This window comes from Callorhinus ursinus, unplaced genomic scaffold (assembly GCF_003265705.2).
Source record: "Callorhinus ursinus isolate GAN/ISIS: 27379988/994484 unplaced genomic scaffold, GSC_fseal_2.0 scaffold46, whole genome shotgun sequence".
Classification (NCBI taxonomy): Eukaryota; Metazoa; Chordata; class Mammalia; order Carnivora; family Otariidae; genus Callorhinus; species Callorhinus ursinus.
Window position 1 is genome coordinate 8,581,879 of NW_027397108.1, and position 25,607 is coordinate 8,607,485.

The 25,607-nt window shown below is 58.2% G+C and overlaps 1 protein-coding gene and 1 long non-coding RNA gene across 2 annotated transcripts; one reads left to right on the forward strand and one right to left on the reverse strand.

Annotated features, from left to right (window-relative positions):
* Positions 1-1,566: 1,566 nt before the first annotated feature.
* Positions 1,567-23,564, reverse strand: CUNH16orf74 (chromosome unknown C16orf74 homolog). The gene is made up of 3 exons (XM_025860505.2): positions 23,402-23,564; positions 4,379-4,516; positions 1,567-2,100 (listed from the first exon to the last, which is right to left on the reverse strand). The coding sequence occupies exons 1-3, from the start codon at positions 23,427-23,429 to the stop codon at positions 2,042-2,044; spliced, it is 225 nt and encodes a 74-aa protein (XP_025716290.1). The 5' UTR covers positions 23,430-23,564; the 3' UTR covers positions 1,567-2,041.
* LOC141370817 (uncharacterized) lies at positions 22,590-24,013 on the forward strand. The gene is made up of 2 exons (XR_012375213.1): positions 22,590-22,754; positions 23,730-24,013. It is a non-coding gene; the product is annotated as an uncharacterized lncRNA (long non-coding RNA).
* The last annotated feature ends 1,594 nt before the right edge of the window (positions 24,014-25,607 follow it).

Here is a 25,607-nt window from a genome sequence, read left to right on the forward strand (position 1 = left end):
CATGTGTTTCTTCGTGTCTTTGGGTTGCCAAAAATGTATTTCTCACATTTCTGGAGGTTGGGAAGTCCAAGATCAAGGCACCAGTAGATTCGGTGTCTGGGGAGAGCCTGCTTCCCGGTTCACGGTTGGCCATGACCTCACACGGTGGCATCTCTCTGAGGTCTTGTCTTGTAAGGGCACCAATCCATTCCCGAGGGCTCCAGCCGCATGACCTAGAGGCCCCCCTCCTTGCTCCATCACACTGGGGATTAGGTCTCAACACGCAAATGTGGGGGGTGGGTACACATTCAGCCTAGAGCTGGGGTTGTTTGTACACAGCAACATCACAGCAAAAAAGAAAGCTGACTAATACGCGACCCCTAGGAGTTTCCTCCAAGAGTATCCTATGCGTTAGAGGTGCTCAGAACTGTGCCTGGCACCCCTCCAGCTGCATGAGCGCGAAATAACAACTCGCGCACCTGTTGTGTGTGAGCTCTGGGAACATGCTGGGAAGTGCGACTCTTCTTTTTTTTTTAGATTTTATTTATTTAGAGCGTGCATGAGCGGGGGGCGGGGGGAGAGGGACAGAGGGAGAGGGAGGACCCCCCAGAGAGGTCTGGCCTTTGTCCTGGGCTCCTGGTAGGTGACCTGGAGGCTCTAGGAATGTCCTGCCTGATAAGACTATCTTTGTTTACCTGGAGCCTCGGTCACGCAGAACAGTCTGACGGTGTGATTTACAGAGGGGCTGGAGACTGAGGTCACCCACCATGTGGGAGGCCAGCCGTGTCTATGTGGCCAACCCCCCCAGGGAAAACCACGGACACCCCGGCGTCTCAGTGCGCTCCCCTGGTTGGCGGTACCCCGAGCGTGCGTCATCATGGAGGCTGGAGAATCAAATGCTGCCCGCGGGACTTCCCCGTGTGCTCTCTCCTGAGCCCCACCCTTGCCATCTCTGCCCTTTGAGGATTGCAATCTGCATTCTTTCGCTGTAAGAAACCATAAACACGGCACAGCCAGAGTGGCTTTTCTGAGTTCTGAGTCCCTCTAGTGAATTCCTGAACCCGAGAATGGTCTTGGGGTCCCCCTCCCTCCCTCCCTGTGTGTCCTGGATCACCTTCCAAATTAACTCTTTCCCCACAAAGCCTTTGCTCAGGCTCTGCTGCTTCAGGAAACCGACGACACAGCGGGAACCACACAGCCTCTGATAGAAGCCAGACAAAGGTGCCACCGTCAGAACAGTCTAGGAGGGGGACGGGGACACCAAGGGTTTAATGTTCTCGAAAAACACCAAACCCAGAACCACTGCCCCCCATCCTAGACATATATCATGACGAGGATCCCACAGCTGGCGAGGACGGAGCTGGGACTCGGGCCCCCACATGACTTCAGAATCCGTGCCTTGGGCCTTGCTCAGGCTTCCGTGGCAGGGTGCGAATCGGGGGGGGGGGGGGGGCCACGACCATCGGAAGGCCCCCCCCACACACACACCGGCCAGCCCCGCCCCTCCCTCTGTAGGAAGCGATTCTCTTCACCTCTGTACCTGTGTGCGTTCCAACGTCTCTGCCCAGCCCAAGGAGCAGAGTTCACTGTTTGTTACAGATGACCTTTATTTATAATGCAAAAAAGGAATTATAAATCACTTTCTGGACTGTTTTGATATCTGTAAAACAACTTGTAAAAAACGGAGCCACTCCTCTGCAAGTTCCTGTGTGTGTTGACCTCGTGCACACCCAACTGTGTGGCCGAGGGCTCAGGGAGGGTACGTTTGTCCAGGAGAAAGTCTCTCCCTCCACCCCGGTGGCTGTCACCATGACCGTGTGGGCGTGAGAGGTCCGGTCAGCTCAGCTCAGCGGGGCCTGGGAAACGTGGCTCTGCAAGCAGGCAGGGCCGGCCGATTCCTTGCTCTTCTTGCCACGTTGCAGCTGCTCAGGTGCCGGATTCTTCCGTTCTCCCATCCAGCGTCCGGCGTGCTCGGCGCATCTGCCCCAGGCAGCCACGCCCCCAGGGACTCGTGGGGTTGGGGGTCCCTGGAGCAGGACCGTCTCCGACCTGTGCCTCCTCCTCAGGCTTCGGGGTCTATTTCTCCATCCTCTGGGCACGACCCTGTCTCGTCCAGCCAGACTAGGAGGAAGACGAGGAGTCAGCGTCTGGGTGGGCACCCACCACATCCAGGCTCCCTTTCCCCCAGAGCTCCAAGGCCAGAGCCTCCAGGCTCCCTGCTTTGTACCGCCACCTTGAACTGCCCCTGCACCCCCCACATAGAGGCGGGTAAGGATGCTGACAGGGGACCCGGGTGACACTGGGTCTCGTGGGCCTTCCCCACGCACCCTCCGCCCACACCGAATGCAGAGCTCACCCGGGGCCCTGGCTGAGGTTTCTCGGATTGTACCCCTGGCCCCACCCTTGGCTCAGCATCTTCTGGGAGGTGCCTTCAAGGCCGGGACTGGACGGGAGGTCGGGACCTCCATGACCCTGTCCTAGAGATGGGAAGTTGAGGCCCAGAGCAGGACAGACCTGATCCAAGCCAGCCAGGGTGGCCCAACCCCTCACCGCCTGGGGAGGCCCAGGTCTCTGGTCATCACTTGGAGCCAGCAACACTGGAAGAAGTGCTACCCAGGTCTGGTGTTCTCCTCCTGCCCCTAAATACCACTGGTGAGAATATGAGCAGCACTGCCCCTGTGCCGCGCGAGGTCGGACTCTGCCCTTCTTGTCACCGGATCCTCCCCAGCCTCTCTGAGGCACCATTTTACAGATGGGGAAATCAAGGCTCAGGGAGGTAGCCCCTCTTGCTCAGTGTCACAGGGTGCTAAGTCACAGAGCAGGGATGTGAATTCAGGGTTCTCTGACCCCGAGGCCCGCGCCCTTTATCCTACGCCTCTGTTCTCTGAAAGGGGAAAAGCGGAGGCACGGGGTCTGGGCGGGTAGGATGGGAGGGTACGGCTGTGCAGGCCCTCGGCGCTGATCCACCCCTGCAGCAGCTTCCACTTAAAGGGGCCTCTCTGGGGTTCCGGAATTCCTCTGCGAGCTCAGGGACTCTGACCCTGTAAAGTAACCCTGAGCCTCCCGGCGCTCACATTGGCCCCGGGGGCGGGGACGGTGGTTATAACCCCATTCTACAGATTTGGACACCAAGCCTGGCAGGACAGGGAGCCTAATGGCAGAGCAAAGGGCCTGAGCCTCTGCTGCCTGCACTGAGCTCTCTGGTTGGACACGGAGCAAGAGCTCAGCTCTTCTCCCACCTTGCTGTGTGCCCTTGGGTGAGTCACTGTCCCTCTCTGGACCTCAGGACTCCCATCTGTAAACTAGTGATAAGGGTGGTACTCACAGCCCTCAGGGTTGGCAGGAGAATAAACATTGTGAGAAACCTTCAGCCCAGTGCCTGGCACTTGGGAGGGTGATACAGGAAGGTGACCCAGGGTGAGTCATAACTGAGAATGGCCCAGCACTAGTCCCCGCATAGGGCCCGACCCAGAGGGGATCCAGTGGGTGGTGGGCAAGCTCAGCACTTCTGGAAAAGTCTACCCAGCCCCCCCACATCAAGCCTGGTCAGCCTGTGCTCCCAGCAAGAGCCAGGCGGGACTGATGTCCTGACGGCTGGTTGGCTGACTGATGCGAGCCACTGGGAGGGCGCCTAGCCTAGGGGCCACAGGGCGGGCTCCAGATCACACGGCTGGGTCTGAATCCCAACCCTGCCACTTACCAGCTCTATGGTGAGCATCTCACCCTCTCTGACCCTCAGTTTGCCCATCCGTGAAACGGGGATGAAAACAGGACCTAGCCTAGAGTCACCCTGAGGACTCAATGAGAAACTGCTCACTGCTAACATCAGTATTTTTTATTACTATTATTCACAACGGCAGCCTCAGCACCTAGCACAGGTATGGCCCCCTAACTCTCTTTGATGAACAAATGAACAAGCCGTCCCACCAGCTCCAACAGTGTCCACGGTGTCCACAGGTGAGGGCACGGGTCTGTACCTCTCTCTGGAAACAAGTCTGTCGCCTCCCCACTCCCTGCAGTGAGCAGCATCTAGGAGGCCCAGACGTGGTGTGTTTCCAAGGCTGTCCTGTCCAGCTGAACTGCTGTGGCCGGCAAGACGGAGCACCAGTCCCCAGCTGGCAGGGGAAGGCACATCCATCCATTACCTTGCTGGGCCTGCCCAGCCCCATCCATCACGTGCCCCGGCTGCCGGCAGGGGCTGTCTAGCTAATTACTTAATAGGCCACATCTTGCCGAGGCTGGTGCGTGCAAGGGGCCCTCGGTGGAGCCTACGCAGATCCCAGCATAAATTTTTAACAAACCCCGGCAGGTGGGGACGTGAGCTCAGACCCACGGCACAAAGGGGGGCCCCCCGGGACCTGTCCCCAGCCAGCTTGGCAGCGGTGGCAGGGCACCTCACCTGTCTGCCTGGAGTCCCGTGGCAGCATCATGCCCGTGGGGGTCGGGGGGGTGATGATGATGTTGGGCACGTCCAGGTGTTTGTCGCTCAGGACGGGGGCCTCGTCATGGCTACTGCTACCGCCACACATTTTAAAGCCTGAGAGGGCAGGCCGTGGGACACACAGGTACACACACACACGACAGGGAGACAAGCATCAGTGGCCGCCTGGAACTGCCCGCCGTGGGTTGCCTGCCGGCCTCCCTCCCTCCCCGCTGCTCCACTTTGCACACACGGGGAGGGACCCCCCCCCCACCGCTGGATGGCCTGTCCAAGCTTGCATTGCTCGGGGAGGGCACTGAGTTGTCCCCGCTTTGTCCACTGACGTGGCCCCAGTGCCCAGAGCAGTGTCTGACACACAGCGGGCGCCCAGAACAGGGTTCTAAATGGACGAGAGCCGTGCAGCTCAAACGGGAACGCGGCCCAACCGACGCGGAGCCCTGCCTGCCAATACCTCTCCCCCACGTCACCATCTGAAAGGGTGTCTGTGACATGGGGCTCATTTCTCCCTGATGCACTGGACCGGATTCCCCAGCGGAGCTGTCTGAGCCTGGCATTTGCTTTGGGCAGAGACTTTGGGTTAGGAATTCGGTGTCTTTCCTCGACAGGGGGCTGGTCAGGTTTTCTGTTTCTTCCTGTGTCAGTTTGGGTAAGCTGGGCTTTCCCAGCCATCTGTCCATGTCTTCCACGGCGGTGAATTTGTGGTCCTGAAGGCTGCTGCTAATGAGGTTCCGGTGACCCGGCCCCGCCCGGGTACAGACCTCCAGCTGACAGAAAAGCATCCCCGAGTCATCAACATCACACGCCTTGCTCCATGCTTCCCCTCTGAGTCAGTGGAACCACGATGCGCTAGAAACCAGAATGTGCGCCATAATTCCTCCCTTTCCTGCTTCACCCTCCAACCCCCGAGACAAACTAGCCAATCTCAAGCCCGCAGGTGCCATCCCTCAGCATCTCTGCAGTCCTTCTCTCTCCCTCCCCATGCCCCTAACCAGTCTCTGGGCCAGAAACTGAGAACCTGATCATACCACATACCTGCAGGACCCTCGCTACCTCCTGACAACCAGCTATAAGCAATAGCTCCCAAAGTGTGTTCCCTAGAACACTGGCCTCCTGAGACTCCCTCAGGAAGGGGGTCCCACAATCACATGAGTTTGGGAATACCACATATTTGAATGTTGACTGGATCCCATCTAATCTATCTTTCTCATGGAGATTCTCATGCATGTTAGAGAGAATTAAAGGCTCTGAGAAGTCCTGCAGTAGGGAAGCAGCTTTCACTGAGGTCAACCCTGGGCTTCCTGAACTTTTAAGTAACCTCGGGGTCTGTTTTTGAAAGAATGCCTGTTAACATCTCACAGAACCATGAGTTGTGAAATACATTTTGGGAAATGTTGATCATAAATTATAGCCGGCCTTCACAATCTGGCCCGAACTACCTGCAGCTTCATTCCCTGCCACTTGCCCACACTCCCCAAACTGCTCACGGTTCCCCAAAAGCCTGGGCTCCCAATGCCTTTGGGCCTTTGCACATGTTACTCTCTCTGCCTGGAATGTTCTTCCTTCCTTTGCAGGGCAATGGGCTCCTGCTTACCCTTCAAAGCCCAGCAAAATAGGCTCTTCTTTGGGGAAGATGTCCCAGCACATGCGATCCCTCCCTCCTTTGTCCATCTACACTGATTCATTCATCAGTCTTCTTCCAGCACTGATCACACTGTACTGAAACATTCGTTCTTAATTCTGTCTCCCTTGGGCCCACACAGTGCCTGGGAGAGAGCAAGTGGAGTGCTTTAAACTGGAAATGAGAAACACCTCCAGGCACTGCTGAACTGGCTGTAAAAATCCTTGTCTCTAGACCCCCCACCACCTTGTTTTTCACCCCAAACAACCCCGGACTGGGATGACATTCGCTCAGGTATCTGGGTCCCTAGTCAACAGCAGGAGCTGGGGAATGGGGTGATTGTTATTCCTGCTGCTCCTCAATGGCCCCTGGCGGGGGGGCGGTCAGTGGTTCTCACGTGTGTCCCCAAGAGGTGGAGTCTGATCCACTTCCCCTTCCATGTGGATGGACTTAGCATGGATTCTTGCACACGGCATATGACGGAAGGCATGGCGTGGGACTTCCAAGACAAGGTCACAAAGGACTGCAACTTCTTCCTTGCCCTCTCGCTCTGGGGGAAGCCAGCCACCATGCTGTGGGGACAAGCTAGCAGCCGGGGGTGTGTGGTGAGGGACTGAGGCTTCCTGCCAACAGCCCTCTGAGGGAGCCACCAGGAGAGGGAGTCCTCCAGCCCAGTCAAGCCTTTGGATGACACTGCAGCCCTGGTTGACCACTTAAATGTCGCCCCACAAGAGACCCTGAGCCAGAAGCTCCCAGCAAAGTCGTTCCTGAATTCCCAAGCCACAGACACGGAGATAATACATGTTAAAGCCGCTGAGTTTGAGGGTAATTTGTCATACAGAATTGGAAGCTGATGTGGTCCCCATAGCTCGCCCTGACCACAGGAGGAGGAAGGATAGCAGGTGCACAGTGGGAATGCACAGTACCCACTGTGCTGTGGGAAAAATCACAGGGGGCTTCTCAGGGTGACCTCTGGCCACCTAAGGGGTGTTCCGCTGATGGGCAGTTCATGCCTGGACTGTCAAAGACAGCCTGTTTGAATCCACAAAAGCATGAACATCAGGTGACCTAAAGCAATGGAATCAGGCCAATTTCTTGGCCCATCTGCAGCTTGACCTGAGCCATGTGCTCAGAAAAGCTGCCAGCAACGGACACAGTGGTGAGCACGCTGGCTCTAAATCAGGCCAACGGCTCGCTATCCGTGCCACCCTGGGCAGGTCACGTCTCCTCTCTGGGCCTCTGATTGGGAAAGAGGTCTGGCCTCTGTGCTCGGCTTCTGGGAGGCCACCTCTAAGCCCCTGGGCTGCCATGCCTGGCAGGAGAGGCTTTGTTTGCCTGGGGGCCCTGGTCATTTTGGAGAGTCCAGCCACGCGGACTCTGGGTGACACCCAAAGGGACTGGAGACAGATCTGCTTCCTGGGCAATCAACCGTGCCTTTGTAATGGAGTCCCAATGTACTTGTGTCCTTGGGTTGCTGTGACAAAGGACCACAGACTGTGGGGCCCCAACAACAGAACCTTACTCTCCCCCAGTCTGGAGGCCAGAAGTCGAGAGCTCCATGCCACCAGGGCTGGCTGCTCCTGAGGCTGCGAGGGAGACCGTGCCCCATGCCTCTCCCCCCCCCCCGGCTCTCCGTGGTTTGCGGGCAATGTTTGGTGTCCTCTGGCTTACAGACACATCACCCCGATTTCTGCCTTCATCTTCACACAGCTTCTCCCTGTGTGTGAGTCTCTGTCCAAATGTTCCCTTTTCATGGGGACACCAATCATATTGGATCACGGATTATAATCCATAATAATCCATACCGGATTATTACCCTACTCCAGGATGTCCTCGTTTTAACTAATTACATCTGCAACAGCAACCCCATTTCCAAAGAAGGTCACGTGCTAGGGTCCTGGGGGCTAGGACTTCAATATATGAATTTTGGGGAGCACAATTCAGCCCAGAACACCCAGTAAAAACTCTGAACACTAAGGCTCAGGCGATCTTCCCTGGTTGGCACCACTGTGTGTGTGTGTGTGTGTGTGTGTGTATCACACATTTTTACCAAGAGTGTAATGCATGTGGGAGCTCTGTCTGGAACTTTCCTGGACTCCGCCCCACACACTCCCTCGGCTCAGCTGGTTGGAATCTGTGTCCCTTCCCCGTAATAAATCATTACCGCGAGCACGAGAGCCTCCAGTGAGTTCTGTGCGTCTTTCTAGGAAATCATTGGACCCCTGAGCCTGCAGCTGCTGTCAGGAGTGAGGCTGTTCTTTGGACTGTGTTCCCTCTGACTTCCTGCTTTCACTGACAAAACAGGGTGGCCGGACCCACGTCTGTGGGCTGGGAAGAAGATGACACCGTGCCTGGCAGACGGCCTGCTCCCTCCCGGTGAACACAGCAGCCTTCCAGCCCTGAAGCCGGATCCTCTGTCCTCCCTGGGGTGGTACTCCCCCCCCCCCCCCCCGCCGCCACCGCCCCAGAACTGGCCAGGCCAGTTAGTTCTGCGGGAAGAGGCCAGGTTTCCTCATCAGACTCCGAGCCCCTCGGGAGCACCCACTGAGGCTCCCGCCAACTTGATTGAAAGCAGTACAACCCAGAATGTAATGCAAAGGAAGCCACTTGGAGGAGGCCGTCCTGTTATCACCTGTAATGGCTGACATCTAGGATTATTTGCTGCATGCCGTTCACGGTGCTGAGCGCCCGATGGGCGCTTTCTCCTTCGGTCTTCACTGTTCCTCGCTGAGGTGCGAAGTGTAACCAGCCCCATCTCATGGATGTGGAGACGGAGGACCAGAGGGAGAAAGCACTTGCACTCAGTTGAACAGCTAGTGTGGGCTGGAGGCCAGGATCAGAGCCCAAGCCCAACCTGTCTGACTCCGCAAGCTGGTGCTTCTCGTAACCACAATTCTATATGATGGAGCTGGCAAACTTTCTGAAAAGGGCCGGGCGGGAAGTATTTTTTACCCTGGGGGCTCTGCAGTCTTCTGCTGCAACTGCTTCACTTTGCCATTGTCACAGGAAAGCTGCCACTGACGATAGGCAAATGAATGAGGGGTTGCATTTCAATAAAACTTGATTATTTCTTTCTTTATATTTAAAGTAGTTTCCAGGGGCCAACGCAGGGCTTGAACTCAAACCCCAAGATCATGACCTGAGCTGATACCAAGGGTCCCATGCTGAAACCGACAGAGGCACCCAGGCGTCCCCCAATAAAACTTTGACAAAAAACGGGCGGTGGGCCGGATTTGGCCCAAGGGCTGCGGGCCACCAGTCCCTAGGCTCTGTAACCTCCAGAAGTCAGGGAGTGTGGATCTGGAACCTGCCTGAGGTCCTAACAGGCAGTAACAGAAACTCAAAAGCCTGAGGCTGCTTAATGCCAAAGACAAGAACAAAATCTGAGCCCCACCTGCTGTGGTAAAGTGACAGTACCTAACGTCGGATGGGTGTTGGGCTCGAGGAAATGAATGAATTCACATAAAGCCCTTGCCCAGCAAGCCAGGGGCCTAGAGGGTGCTCAATCCCTGTTAGCTTTCTCTATAATCATCCATAAAGAGCGTCTCATGGAGTGCTGGCAACAAAAGGAAGCTCTGATTATTGTTATCTGTTAACAGGAGGGAGCCTCCCTGCTCCATCTCCGAGGCCCCTTCCTCCGTGAATATTCCCAAGTTCTAAAATAAAATGCTAATAGGGAAGAGCCACACTCCTCCCGGGGCCCCACATTTGCATTTTAACAGGTTCTGGGAGCTTGGCAACAAAGCCCACATTCTTAATCGGGAAGCATCAGGTCACTCAGTGGGCCCTGGAGAGATGCTCGGGGGGGGGGGGGGGGGGGGGGGAGAAAAGGGGGGGGGGGGGGGACCCCCCCCCCTCCCCCACCCCCCCCCCCCCCCGCCGGGGGCTGCCCAGCTTCGAGCAGAGGTGGCTGAGCAAGAGGGAAAAAGCTCTCAGGAGATAAAGCCTACTTTGGGGATTAAAGACAAATGCCAACCCTGCCCCAGACAAGGAGCTCATTTGTGCTAAAGCCAGAATTGTTACTTGTTAATTACGTGCCCGCCTCAGGCCATTAAAAGCCCATTTCCTGAAGGGGTGGGCTTGGCTGGGATTCCAGGGGGCCAGGCCCCAAGGAAACAGGGGGTGGGGAGCAGACCCCAGCGCCCCAGAAATAATGAAAGATTTTGGAGTGCAATAGGGAGCCTGTGCGGGAGGAGGTCACCTGACCCTGACTGGGCCCCTGCTCTGGGGCACGCAGTGTTCTTGGTCCTGGATTTAGAGCAGGCCAGACTGCCAAAACCCTGGCCTCCAGGAACCGGCCTTCTCTGCGGGTGAAATGGGGAGACACTGGGCAGCGAGGCCAGACAGACTTCCTCTGAAACCTGGTTCTGCCCTTTTCCCAGCTCGAGGGGAGTGGTTTTCCATCTTGGCTGCCCGCTGGAAATCACGTGGGAAGTTTGAAAAATACCGATGGGGGCCCCACCCCCGGAGAGCCCGATTTCACTGCCCTACTCCGGCCACCAGGATTTTTTTTTTTTTTTTAAGTAGGTTCCAGGCCCAGCGTGGAGCCCAGCATGGGGCTTAAACTCATGGCCCTGAGATCAAGACCTGAGCTGAGATCAAGGGTCGATGCTTAACCGACTGAGCCACCCAGGTGCCCCTGGGGCTGCCAGGATTTTTAGAAGCACCCAGGTGAGTCTAACAGCCAGGGCAGGGAACCCACAAGCTAAGGTGACTGTGTGAGCACAGGGCCCCACTCTGAGCTTGTTTTCTGGCTGTAAAAGGGGTTACACCGGTCTTGCAGGCATGAAGTACCTGGCATGGGCCATGGGGCTACCCAGTGCGGGAGACATGGCCAAGGGTGAGCCTGCTGGCTGGCTGGCGCCTGGGGGAGACCGGGGTTGGGGACCAGGCCGCTTCCTCACACCACCCCTTGGGGTGCATACTGGGCCCACGGCTGTTCTCCAGGCGAGAAGACCAAGGCTCAGAGAAAGAAGGTGCCAGGAGGGCCCGCGGAGGCCCGGTGGCTCCCACCTGAGCTCCTGCCCTGCCCCTTCTGGCATCAGCCACCACTTCTCATCCTTCAGAAGCCCCGAGCCAGGCCTGTGCTCTGCTCAGGATGCCCCAGTTCCCTGTGCTGCTCTCAGCAGCCCCCAGGCCACTCCCAGGCCGCAGCCCACACCTGTTGCCCTCGGCAGGCTTCGTGGCTCAAGGGTGCCCTCTGCTGCTTCTTTTGAGAATGGCACTCGGACCGGCACCCAGCCTGGAGACTCCGCCTGGGCCCAAGTCCCTGGGACTGTGTCCACTCTTCCCAAAGGCACCGTCGCCCACACAAGTGACTCCGTTGCGCCCACGATGTAGTGGAGGCCAGAACGTACACCTGGGCTTCAGTACACCTGGTAATGACTCTACCTCTTTGGGCCTTGTTTCCTCACCGGCAAAATGAAGGTAAATGATCGTCCCCACCTCCAGGGGGCGCTGAGGGGGATTAAGACCCACACTGAAGTCCACACTCCAGCCAAGGAGGGGTGCAAACACTATGGGCATTTTGCAGGTGAGAAATCCACACAGTTGGCCATGCGGAGCACGCTCAGTAAACACAAGTGGTGATTAATGGCACGAGATTCTGATCTTAGCACTTATTCATTGATTCAGCCAATATTGAGCACCGACTGGGTGCCACCCTGCAGTTGTTACTCCTAGCCCCCTGAGCGGTCCCACCCTCGGTGTGGGACGGCTGGAGTGGGGGCGGCTCCCCCAAAATATCCCTGGTCCCGACTTAACCCTAGGAGACACATTTTCCTTATTGGATTGGACCAGCCCTGGGCTCCAGGGGCTCCGGACCCTGACTCTCAGTTCTGCCGGCCGGCCGGCTGGCTGGGACCACGCCTCGCTTGGCCCCGGCCTTCTCATCTGATGCTCCCTTCCCTTGCGACACGGAGCCGGGCCCAGGGGAGGTGCTCAGTCGGCAGGCGGTTAGTGAGCACCCACTACGTGCTATAGGCGTCATTCAGAGTCTCAGCATGTTTCTCTGCTCCTCCCCCCACACTGTGCCTTCCTCCACCCTCCAGGCCCCAGCGTGCGGAAGTGAGGCCCCAAAGATTTCCGTGTCAGCTGGAAAAAACCCCGAGAGGGCCCTGGTGTTCCAAGCCACAGTCCGGAGGGCTCACGTTGCTGGGGGGGGGGAGCACTGTGTGAGCTCCTCGAGGGGAGTCATCATGCGGTCCTCCCAGGGAGGCCGACAGTGGGAGAAGCCCATTTTCCAGATGGACACACTGAGGCACAGAGGAGTCAGGCCATGCCCAGGGTCCTGGGGGACCTGACACGGAGCCTGCCTTCCCAGGGCCAGGAGGCAAACACTTTCCAGAGCCTGGGTCAGTAGTAAGAAGCAGATGATGGGAAGGAGCAGCCGGCTTGGGTCAGAAGGGGGGAGTCAGAAAAGACTTCCCAGAGGGGCCAGTTGGAGGGCGGCCGGAGAAACGGAGGGAGGGAGAGGGCACTTGGGTCAGCTGCAGCAGGCACAAAGGCCCTGGGGCAGGAACGGGGTGCGTGGGGCCAGCACTAATTCCTCGGAGATGACCGGATGTAGGTCTTTCAAAAAACAAGCCGACAAATGCCTCCAAGGGTTTCAGATGCACTTAATCCTTTTTTTTTTTTTTCCATTCCAATTAAGCAGAAAGCCTTGCATTATTATGGATGAGGCCAGGGCAGTGAGGGCGGTTTTACCTTTTCAAGGCAGCCCCGGCCCAGTGGAGCCCGCAGTGGATGTTTTAAATCTCTTTTTAATTAAGGAAAAAGCCCCAGCTTGCGTCAGGGATGAGCTGCTGGAGTGAGAGCCCGGGAGGGGGAGCCGGAGAGAGGGTGGGGCGTGGTGAGGTGGGGCGAAGGCGCCCCCCTCCCTGCCACCTGCGGCCCGTCTGCCCGCCGGCCCGCGCCCAGCGCCAGGGCGGACTCCGGTGGGCTCCTGGCCCCGGCTCCGGACCCCAGCCTCTCTGGGAGGCTTCGTGGGTCTTCGGCCAGGGGGGTAAGGGTGCAGTGCGAACCCAAGTCAAAGAAAGTAGGCGTAGCGTCCGGCCGCGGCCCCGCCTGTGGGAGTCCCTGCTGTGTGTGGCTCACGGTTCCACCGCGGCTCACGCCTCGTGGTGGGGGCTGCCCTGTGCACGGGAGGGGGCTTGGCCTTGGCCTCCAGAGGCTGTAGCGCCCTCTGGCTGTGACGCCGGAAAATGTCTCCAGATGCAGCCAGCCTTTCTTGGCGGGTGGAGTTACCAGATAAAATACAAATTAAAAACAAAAAAAATACAAATAATGTTTTAGTACAAGTCCCGTGCAATATTTGGGGCATACTTATACTAGACAGTAATTCCTTATTTACTTGAAATTCAAATGGACCTGGGCATCCTGTTTATGGTTCCCCCCACCCCCGTAAATCTGACAACTCTAGGTAATGAGGTGGGGGTGGGGGGCAAACCGCCCCCCCCGCCCCCGCGCCGAGTTGGGAAGTCGAGAACCACGGTCATGGCTGTTACAACTCGCCACAGTAGCTCGGCCTTTCCGAGCAGGCCCCGGGGAGCTGCTGGTTTCCTTTGTCCTTTGTGGCCGCGCTGGAGCCACGGGAGGGGGCTGCGGGGTGGCCCTACTCTGCCTTCCACCAGCTGTGTGGGCTGAGCAACTTTCTTACCCTCTCTGAGCCTCTGTTGGCAAACTCACAGAGGGGATAACAGAGGGGGCTATCCACCTTGCCCCCCTTATTAGGATAAAGATTCAAACTTTCGCCCAGGATAGTGACCTGTAAGCTGCAGGGCCCCCCTAAGGATGTGGGATGTTAAGTGGAAGGTGTCCAGCCGGTCTCAGAGGCAGGAGGTGAGCGAGGCTATCCTGAGCAAACCTGTGAGCTCCCGGGGGAGACCGAGCCCTGAGGACGGGGACGTGTCTTCCCAGCAGTGGGCAGCTGATGCGTGAGAGGGGCCACGGATGGGTGGCCACACAGCAGAGCAGATCAAAAGCTCAAGACCCAAGTGGCATTTGGCATTTGGGACGCAGAGCGGCAGCACGTGCCACCACGGACAGCTGAGGCTGTGGCTCCGCCCGGGGAGTCCTTTCGGGAGGCCTGGCTGCCCCCTTCAGTGTGCTCCCTGGTCAGCTCCCCCCTCAGCTCCACATGGGCCCTTCCCGGGCTCAGAGGGCAGCCGATGCTCTGGGATCTGGCGCTGGCAGGGTGCAGAGAAACCGGACAGCCACTGCCCTGCATGCCGCTGGTGCCAGTGCAAGCTGGGAGAACCTTCCCAGGGCGCGGGCTGCTCCGCAGGGGGCAGGAGGGGAGCCCCGCCCACGGCCCGAGCAAGCGCTGGCTCAGACGAAAGGCGGGAGCCATGATGAGAACCCCCCCATCTCCTTGTATCGAGGGCCTGCTGTGGCCCCACCTGGCAGTGGGGGAAACTGAGGCAAAGACAGTCTTCACCACTTGCCCCTGATCACATAGCTGCAGCCTATGGTACAAGCCCCGTCCCACCAGAGGCAGCACCATGTCGGCTGTAGAATTCTGTTTGCTGACAATTTGCACCGCGTGCAAGGGTGACAGACAGGAAGTGCTCCCAGCTCCATCCCAGAGCATCCCAGCCCTCACTGCAGAAACTGAGGCTTGGGATAAGTTCGTGCCTTCACCTTGGGTGTCCCCAGTGGCTTCAGAGGAGGGTCTCAGAGGAGTTTCGGGCGTGGCTTGGGCGGTTTGAAGCTCCCTGCTCAACAGAAGAGGTGACACACACAGAGGTCGGGGGCAGGGAAAGGACAGAGGCAGGAGAAAGAGACCTGGGCTGGTAGGGGTCAGGGGAGGGGTCTGTTTCTCGATGAGAATGCTGGTGGGTGTGTGGCCCCCTCACAGCCTGCGTCCTTGCTCTGCCCGTGTGTCGTGCGTCAGTATGAAGGCAAACCTTTCTTGCAGAAATGAAACAAACGTCCCCGAGATAGCAAGAGTGAAAGAAAAAAAAAAAAAAAGGCTGTTACCACTGTTAGCTTAGTCATTCCCCGCGTGAAGGTTGCAGGGCCTTTGGGGGCAACTCCCAAGGTCACATGGCAAAACTCTCCAAATGACAAGGGTGCACGCCCTCCGACCTAGCAGTGCTACTCCGCGGAATGTCCCACGGCCGGGCTCCCTGGCGGGTGGAAGGCAGGCTGGGGACGGTGAGGCGCTGAGGGCGGGCCGCACGAGGGACTACCAGGCCACACGTGGACTCCCTGTCCACGAGGGAGCCCATTCCCGCGCCTGCAGATCCGTGGAAGGAACAAGGGGCGGAATGGCGGGTCTAATGCCACCACTCATGTTGCAAAGAGGAAAGGGATACGCCCAGGACCATGTCTGTGCATGCAGACATAGAATATTCTGGAAGGAGACCCAAGGAAGCAATAACAATGGCTGCCTCCACGCAGGTGGCTAGGAGAGTGGCAAGGGCAGACTGACTTTTTATTACATATGCTTTTGTACATTTTACATTCTGTACCACAGAGGTATTTTATATATTCGGAAAATAAAGTAATGAAAAGGAGAAAACATTTTCTGAAGGGGGGCTAACACAGACAGACGGACTTAGGAGGGAGGAAGGAAGAAGGGGGGCCATGCTGCTGCAGGAGAGGTCTGATCAAGGTCTCATCAAGGTGATGAGGTGGGAGAGTAAACAGGAAGAGAGAGGCAGGAGCAGGGATGCGAATGCTCCTTTTCAGGAGAGTGGCCCCATGTGTGGTCACCGGGCCCGGGGAAGTCGAGAGTGAAGTCCCCAGAGTTCTGGGGGTGGGGATGCTGGGCCCAGCTGGTCCCTCCAGGCCAGAGAGATCGGCCGAGGAAGACTCCAGCCTGTGGGCCCTGCTCTTGGCTGACCCCCAGCCACCCTGTTCTTCATAGCTTCTCCCCTTGGAGGCAGTCATGGTTGCTGTTTCCTGTGTCTCCTTCCACAACATTCTCTGTCTCCATGTACAAACACCCTCCTAGGCATATTTGTTTCCTTTTTCCAACATGCATGGTGGTGTTAGACCTGTCGTTCTGCCCCTTGTTCCTTTCACTGAACCAAGCGTGTGGGACATGGCTCCCTAGCTGTTCAGACGGAGCTGCCGTCCTTTCTCGCACCTTCATGGTCTCCCCTGCATGGCCCCCCTCTGCCCGACACATGGGAAGTGCATGGTTAGGACACCAGTGGGGGCCGCCAGAAGCTGAGGCCGGCTGTGGGGGTGGCTAGGACTCAAAAAGACAGGCGTCCTTGGGGCCTGTGCCTTTTTGGCCCATAGGCTGGCCCCAGAGCCCCCCACTGGATCCTGTGACCTGAGTGGATGTCACGCTTTACGGCCCAGGCTTGTCCCCAGGGGGCCGGAGTGTTGCCTGCTGATGGTTCCCTAGGACCTGCCCGCCCCCAAGGTGGGAGGGACTGAAGTGGGCCACTTAAGGAGCTTAGGGTACACAGTTTAAGGGGGCCCCATCCTCAGGGCCAGGCACCCTCACTCACTCTCCTCATCTCGGCCCTGCCCAAGGTCATGCCCCTCCTGACGCAGCCCTCCAGCATGTCCAGGAGATGCGCAGGTAAAAGGCCTGTCCCCCTCGATCTGGGACAACGGTGCAGGGCCATCTCAGCTCCAGAGCCCCTGCGCACGGAAGCCCAAGCCTACCCTGGGTATTGGTCCTCAAGCACGCACCAGGCCAGCCAGCTTGACTGTGACCCTCTCGGCCGTTCCTCCCTCCTTCCTCAGGACAGTAGGGGTGGTGTCAGGGTTGGTGGGGGGGTTGGTTAGCCTAAGCAGGACATGGGGCTAAATCCAGGCCATGAGCCAGGAGGGCTGCTGGCTCTCCCATGGAGACAGGGCAGGGCCAAGTTAAGTACCATCTGCTTCGGCATTTAAGATAGTCTCTGATTATCCACCCCTCCTTGGAGCAGGTGGGGGTCTCCCTGCCCTCTGAGCCCCTGCCTCCTGGGTTTCTAGCCAAGCCAACCTTGTCACCTTGGGCAGTCAGCCCCCAGCCCAGGTTCCATGTGACAAGCAAGGATATTGGCCCCGGCCAGTGGTTCTCACCCTGGGCTGCGCAGGAGAATCAGCTGGGAAGTTTCATAAACACGCCGGCGCTCAGGACCCCCACCCACACTAACTGAATCCCCACCCCCTGGGGAACGGGCCAGAGCTGCACCTTTGTGAAAGCCTCCCATGAGATTCCGACGTGCATCCCTGCACGTCGGAATCGCATGGGAGGCTTAGACCCCCGGTCTGCCCTGATTCTAGTGCTTCCTACTACTAATACAAGAAATTCTTGATACCACACCTCAGCTGCCACGGCCCTGCCTGCCCCAGGGACCTCAGCAACTCCTGCTTGGCCCCTCAACCCCTCACTCCTGTCACAGCCCCCTCCTCCTTACTGCTCTTCGGCTCACCAAACCTGTCCCTGCCTCAGGGCCTTTGCATCCGCTATTCCCTTTGCCTGGAGCACTGTTCCCTGCCTCCGTGTGGCTGGTTCTGACGTCAGGGCCTCGCGCACGGTATAACACCACTTCAATTCCCTTTACTGTTGTCACCACGTAATCCGCCGGCCTGGCTCGTGTTCACACACTCGTTTCTGCCTCTCCTGCGTGAGGGCAGGGCTCTGAGCCATCCATAGCCCTTCCCTGGGGCCTGGTGCAGTGCCTGGCCCAGAGCGGATGTCCAACAGCTGCCTGCCGGACAGATGGAAGGTCTCGTGGGAACACGGTGCTGGTCTGGGCTCTGTTCCCTGAGGGGAGGGGGTTTAGGGCAGGCAGCAAGGATCCCCACGGGCAGGAAGCTGCAGCCCACTGCACAGATGGGAACACGGAAGCTCAGTACACTAAGGCATTGACCTTGGCCACGTTCTACCTTGATGCGGGCCCCACCATGTCACCTTCCTTTCAAACATATGAAGCCCCCCAAAGCATTCTGAAAATGGCTCAAAATGTACTAGCCGACTGGATGTCTTTATTCCTCTCTTTACATAGAGCCCCCAGCCCCCATTGGAGTAAGCCCCAAATTCCCTTGCCCCCGGTTCCACCGTCTCCCAGAGCAGCTCTTCCAGGATTGCTTGCTTCCCTGGTGCCACCCCTGCCCTGGGCCGGGCCACAGGTTTCTGTCCTAGCACGTGGCAGTCGGCACTCAGGTGGCCGCACTGAGTAACGTTCACCTCTCCCTCACTCTCCCAGCTCCACACGGTCCAGAAGTGCAGCTGCCTTGTTCGTGTCTGAAGCCCTGTATCTGGCCCTGGGTCGGCGCACAGTAGGGATGCAATCGAAGTTTGTGCAGTGAGCAGTCTCTTGACCAGCTCTGCCTGCAGCGTCGGACGGCTCGGACACGAGTTTGCCCTAGGAGGTGTATGCGTCATGACGCTCATCTTTGCTGTGACCTGCGGCTGGTCTCAGGCCTCCTGCTACCAGGCAAAAACGGGCATCATGACCACCAGGCCCCGACCACCCATGCCTGGTCACAGGCCAAGTGGAGGAGAGGCCCTGAGCCTCCCTGCAAGGGAAGTGGGAGAAATGCCTGGACAGTCAGGGGCGCCGCGGAGGGCAGACCTGTGTCCCCAGTTCCCCACCATCACCATTGTCACCTGCTTGGCACAAGAGACTAAAGACCCCACTAGCACTGGCCAGATCCTGACAGTGGGCTGTCCTCCCAAACAGATGGCCGTCTTCCTCAAGACGGTCAAGGTCACAAAGAGGAGCTTCTGAGAAACTGTCATGGTCAGAGGAGCCTGAGGAGATGTGACAAGTAATTGTAAGGTGGGCTCCTGGGACAGCAAAGGGGCCTGAGGGGAGAACAGGAAAGCTGAACAAAGCACGGGCCTTCCTGGTAATAACGTATCTGGACCAATTCAGGGGCCGTGATGAAGGGACCGAGCCGATGCAAAAGCCTTAACTAGAGGGAAAACTGTAAATTTGAAACTACTTTCTGTAAATCTAAAACGGTTCTAAAAAATAGTCATTAAAACACATGAACAAGCCACCAAGCCCGGACAGAGTCTCCATCTCCCGGTGCCCTTCCCACCTGGTCCCAGGCGGCCCCAGAAGGACAGTCCGCTGGGACTAGCCCAGCCCAGGAGCCTGTCTCCTTGGCGACACTGTCATTGGCCGGGGCTGGCGCTGGCACCCTCTGGGGAACCCCAGCGACCACAGCGGCCCCTGAGGTGGCCCCCACAGGAAAGCCCACACCTCCAGACTGACTTCCCTTGCACCTGCAGCTGCCACCAGAGTGGGAAGGTACAGAGGGCCGGGGCAGACAGGAAACCCTGTCCACTGGGCACCATCTTCAGCCAGTCTATCTCAGATACGTCTCGGAACCTGGCCCAGGAAATGTCCCCACTCATCACTCCATTTTACAGATGGCGTAGCTGAGGCTTTGTTATGTGAAAAGATTTGTATGAGGTTGCAGTTAGTCAGGGACACACCTGGGATCTGAACTCAGATCTTTCTGACCCCAGAGCCAGGTCACCAGTTGTTCTGAAACTTGAGCAGGCACTGGAATCCCCCAGAGGGTTTGTTAAAACCCCCCAGAGTTTCTGACTCAGTAGGTCTAGGAGGGGCCCATGAGTCTGACCAGTTCCCAGGTGATGCTGAGGCCTCAGGTCTGGGGCCCCACCAGGCTGCTAACTCACAAACCCACAAACCAGGAACCCACTCACCCCTCCCCTGCCTACTGAGCCAAGCCCCTCCAACCGGCCATGGGACGCGGGCTGGTGAGAGTGGCCCCGTGCCTCAGTGTTCCCACTGTGGAGTCACCTACACTGTCCAGCTGTAGTGAGCAGGAAATAGGCAAATCGAGGGACCCCATTCTGGGAGCAGTGCCTGGCTCAGTGACGCCCGAGCCAAAGCCAGCCCTTCTGCCAGAGGGCACAGGGGAGGTGCTCTTTGGACAGCAGAGCACTCCCACATGTCACAGCTGCCGTGGTCAGGCCCTTGGGCAGCAGGACCCCACACCCAGTGCTCCGCTGCACCCACTCTCCTTTGGGACCGGAAACAGAAGGATTTCGGCGCAGCTGTGTTCCTCTCTCCCGTGCCACACCCTCCACAGGTCCCCACCTCGGGCTGAGTCTTTGCCGTCGGACCGGAGAAGCACCTTCCTGCCCCGCACGTGCGGGGCTCGGGCATGAAGTGACTCATGGTGGGGTGAAGTGTCCCCTCAAATCCACGTCCACACAGAACCTCAGAACGTGACCTTATTTGGAAATAAGGTCTTTGCAGATGTGATTCGTTAAGAATCTTGGGATGAGATCATCCTGGATTTAAGGCTGGCTCTAAGTCCGAAGACCTGTGTCTTTCTAAGAGAAAGGGCACAGAGAGACACAAGCAGGAGGCCGTGTGAGGACGGAGGCCGACCCAGGAGGACGGGCCACACGCCCAGGAGCGCCTGGAGCCCCCAGGGGTGGGGAGAGACAGGGAGGACCCTCCCCTGGAGCCTTCGGAGACAGCGTGGCGACCCTGCTGGCACCTAGATTTAGGACTCCTAACCTCCAGACTGTGGGAGAATGCGTTTCTGTTGCTTGAAGCCCCTCAGTTTGGGGTAATACATTTCGGCAGCTCCACGAAACTCTGACACCATCTTACTGACTGTGAAGATGAGAACGTGTTGATAACGTTTCTGGCTACAGCGACTGCTTCAAATGTCAACTTAAAATGTTTCCTCCTGAGGAGGCCATACCAGTGGTGGTTGAAACAAGGCCTCTGGACCCAGCCCGCCTGGGGTTCAGATCCCACCGGGTCTCAGCTGTGTGGCCTCGGGCCAACGGCACTGCCTCTCTGTGCCTTAGCTTCCTCATCTGGAAACTGGGGATCCCGGGAGGACTCACTTGGTTGTCGTGGAGACAGGGGAGCGGATCCACACAGAATATGCACAGAACAGGGCCCTGTCCAGGCTGAGCCCCCAGTAAGAATTCACCATGTATTCTAATTGCTTGACTGGGTCATTCTGATTTCTGGAATTCACCCCAAAGAAATAATAGTTTTAAAAATCAGAAATCAAAGATGTTCAAAATGGCACGATCTACAAAAGCAACGAATTGGAAACCACCCAAAGACCAACTCTTGGCAGGATGTGACACAGGTGTTAGAGAGTGTGGAAAGACACATACCAGTGGCAGCCAGACAGGACACACAGACATGTCACAGCCCCACAGTGGGGTAACACCACGCTTGTGGGCGCAAGGGCCCAGGCGGCGAGGGCTGAGAAGGTCATGTGGACAATGGTGTACAGGGAAGGGGCCGAGGGGCACCTGGCCCTTTGCAGTTGCTGGGCTGTGGCCCATCCCCTATGGGAGGAGGAGGGTCGGTGACTCTGGGCCGGTGGGCCTGGGTCGTCTTGGTGATGCACAGAGAGAGGGTCTGGTGCTCAGCTTCCCGCCCCCTCACCCCCTCCCCCTGCCTGTCACACCTGAGACCTGCCACTTCCCGACATCAGGGCTGGGTGAGGCTGGTGTGGGTAGAGGGCTGGCAGCCCAGGGCCGGTGGCAGGCCCCAACGAGCTGCAGTGAAAAATATGTGAGCAAACCTCGCTGCTCCAGCAACATTCCAGCCCTTCGCTCCTCCAGGTCTGGCTGGAAGGTGGCCCTTTTAAAAGCCCCCCCCCCCCCCCCCACCGCACCAGGAGCATTCAGCCTGCTCCTGGGCTCTCAGTCCTGTAAGGAGGGAAATTGGGGGGGGCATGGGATGTTCCCCAGGGGCTCTCAGGGTCCGAAGTGTCTGGGTCTCCTCCCCTGGGTGGTTCCCGCCTTGGGCTGGAAAGGAAGCAGCCCCAGGGGTCCCTCCGGGGCCTTGGTTGACTCATCAAAGACGTCCTGGCCCAGCAGCCAAAAGGGGAGGCAGCCCCGCGTCCACAGAGGAACGAATTGGATAAACCAAACGTGGTCTATACACGGGGTATATAAGTCAGCCTTAAAAAGGAAGGCTATTCTGACACCTTGAGGACATTCTGCTGAGTGAAATAAGGAAAGGGTAGATAGTGTATCACTACACGCATAGGAGGCCCTTAGAATAGGCAAATTCACAGACAGAAGGTAGGACGGTGGGAGGTGGGGCTGGGGGGAGGGGCTGGGGCGTTGGTGTGTGCGGGCGACAGTGGAGAAGGTCTGGAGGTGGGTGATGGGGACACCTGGCGCAACAACACGAATGTACTTAATGCTCAGGCACTGTACACTTAAGAACGGTTAAGACAGCAAATTTCATGTTACATATATCTTACCACGATTAAAAACCAAAACCAAAATCTTGTCCTGAATGCCCACTCTGTGCCCGGCCCTGGGGACACCTGCCGCGAAGTCTAAGGGAGGAGGGTCCTTGAGCTCCGGGGGCTCTGACTGGATGCAACCCCTGGCCGGCCACCCCCACAGATGCTCGGCCCGCAAATGCCCCCCACTCCAGCGTGGGCTCAGCCTGCGGCCTCAGAGGGGCCAGGCCCTGGAGGGGCGTGGCTTGTGCCCCGCTCTCCAGCATAGCATCCCCACCCTGCCAACGACACTCTGGTTTTCTCCAGGGGACCCACTGCCCCGCACTTGGGCGTTGTCTTGAAGGAACTGTCCATCAAGAGGCCCCACCCCCTGGCCAAGGGGGCGGAGCATAAGCCCTAAGCGGGGCCAACCAGAAGCTCTCCAGAGCTCACCCATCGCAGCAGCGGGACCGAAGGAGGTCCTGCACTCTGGCCTGGACCTTCCCGCGTGCCTGACCTCCTGCGGCGAAGGGATGGGGTCAGGGGCACCTCGGAAACATCCAGGAGGTGAGTCAGGGCGGCTGGGCATGCCACACGTGGGCGAGGGGCCATCAGAACAACTCCCAGATTTCCGGCTGGGGAGCATTTGTCGCCGAAGAACGCGCTTCAAGGGGAGAGTGTGGGCCACTTTGGTCTGAGGTGCCCCTGGGCCCTCCAGACGCCGGACAGAAAAGTCTAGGGCACAGGACAGGAGTCTGGGCTGCCTCTGCCAACACCTACCACATTCCACAGCGATTTTGTGTCCTTCTAGGACCTTCTCCCTGTTGGCCTTCCCAGCACCCAGTGGGCCGGACCTCCTATGTCAGTGATAACAGGCCCGCGGGGTGGAGAGCAAACAGCCCGGGGTGTGCCTGTCGGGGGCTCTTCCTCCCTTACTCTCCACGGTTGGGGTTAACGGCCCTGAGGGACAAGCCATGGCCCAGGGGCACTGAGACTTTCCCACATCACTCACCTGTCAGTGACAGGGAAGGCCTGCAGGGGCGCTCAGTCAGAGCAAGCCTTTATAAGGCACCTGCTGTGTACAGGTGCTGCCTTCAGGGGTGGCCCCCCCTCCCTCGCCAGAGTGTACCCTCCCACTCTCTCCGGCCTCATTCCTTCGCCTCCCCCCACTCCCCTAGCCCCAGGGGAACTGGTGGGGGAGCTGCCCCCCTTACCTTTCAGGCAGGACAGCTGAAGCCCCATGGCGGCGCTCCGCGGGCCTGCGGAGAGAGAAGGGGCTCGTTGGTATTGGCCACGTGCGGCCAGCCCCCGCCCCGCCCCCGCCGCACGGGCTCACAACAGGAAGTAGTGGGGAGAGAAACCGCCAGACTGGCGAGGTCAGGGTGAGCGCCGACTACATCTGGGCCAGAGTTTGCTCAAAGATGAGTCTGTGCGGTGGAAAAAACTTTCAGGCGCCTCAGAGCCGAATATACTGGGGATCTGAGTGTGGGGTGCAGTGGAGGTGAGCGTGGGGTCGGGGTCTGACCTGGCCTTTTCTTTTAGGGTCTGCAGAGGTGGCTGGCTTCAAGAAGCAGGAGCAGGAGGATGTGAGGATCCTAGGCCAGGCTGCGGGGCGGGCGGTCCTGAGGCCACCATGAAGGGCTCTGCTTCTGTTAGGGCCCCGCCCCTCATTTAAGATGCACGTTCTTTGGAGATCTAACAGATTAAGGGCACTTAGCCTCAGTCCGAGGGAGTTAAAATTATCCCAGCCAGTGTTCCCCTCGTTGGCCAGCAATGGGATGCGTCCTTAGTGTTCTGAGTGATGGAATAAAACAGGCAGCAGCTGACAGTGCTCAGCACCTGTGTGCTCGTGACAGTCCTCAGCGACAGTCCCGGGATGTGCTACTACCGTCCCCACTCACAGACGTGGAAATCAAGGCTCAGGGAGCTGGGGTTCCAGCCTGGGGCTGCCCCAACCTCGGTCTGGGGCCTGTGAGGCTCTGCAGGCCCTTCTGGGGAAGGGGAGGCTCATCCCTCCATTCACAGGGAGCTGCCTGTGTGCCAGGTTGGGGGCAGGGAGAGGCATGGAGGGTGGCCACGAGAGGGGCCCCTCGGATCTCCAACGCGAGTGTGTGACCGAGACCCCGCGTTGTGCTCTGAAACCCGTCATCCCGTCCTGCCCAGAGGCCGGCATCTATGGCTAGGAAATGCTGGGGTCCCCCAGGCGCTCACTACCCAGGCTGTGCCGGTGGACCTGCAGCCTTGGCCCCCCTGGAAGCTTGTTAGCAATGCAGCATCTCAGGCGCACCCAGATGCACTGAGCCAGAATCGGTATTTTAACAAGGCCCCCCGGGAGCCATGTGCCTGTTAAGGTCGAAGCTCGCTCTGGGTCAGAAACTGTGGAGCCTTAGGATGGAAGATGGGGGTTTCGGGGGCGGGAGCGGTGCGCGGGGGGACAATGAGGGTGTGGAGGAGCAGCTGGCAGTCTGGGAGACATGCAGGCTTAGGAGATGGTGGAACCAGGAGGGGCTGGCTTGGAGAAACCCAGGTTGAGGGCTTCGGTTTTATCCAGATTGGGTTTGTGGGACAGGTAGGAAGGAGGGGGCCTGGAGACAGACTGGGGGGCTTGGAGACGAAGCGGAGAGCACGAGCGAGTGGGAGGGAGAGAGAGAGGCCAGGAGAGATAGACAGTGGTGGAGTTATCTTTTAACTTGCCGTCAGGTCCTGGAGCTGTGTGCCCTCCTGGCTGGACCAGAGCCTGGCTCAGCCAGGTGACCACAGGGGGCGGTTCCTCAACCAAGACTTCACTTTCCTCATCTTTAAAATGGGGGTGATGCTCTTGGCGGGATCACTGAGCAGCATGGAAGACTGAATTATCAGGAGGGCACAGAGCTCAAACCCGGGAAGTGTCCAGTGCTATTATTTATAACAGCCACAGAGGGAAGACAGGTAGTGGTTTCCAGCGGGGGCCTTTCTCCACGGTCATGCTATCCGGAGTGTGGTCTTGGACCAGCAGCACAGGAACACCAGGAGCTTGTGAGAGATGCGTGCTCTCAGGCCCCACGCCGCCTGCAGGCTCAGGAGCTGCATCTCAACAAGACCCAGGGGATGCTCATTCCCGCTGCAGAGGCCCTGAGTACTATCTCCTACAACACAGGTAATTCGCCTGGGCACTTAACATACAGGTGCCTGGGTCCCACCCCAGAGATTCTGGGGTAATTGGCCTGGGGTGTGGGCCTGGTCCTGAGATTTTTTAAAAGCTCCCCAGGGGATTCTAATAATGTGCAGGATGCGATGCCTAGGAGAGGGTATCCTTCTTCAGGGGGAGAGCAAGGGAAGAGAGAGCCCAAGGCCAGTCCTGTGGGAGTAACACCTGTTATCTCTTGAGTGTTCACTGTGTGCCTGTCAGAGCCCCTGGACCGAGATTCCTGGTCAGTTAAT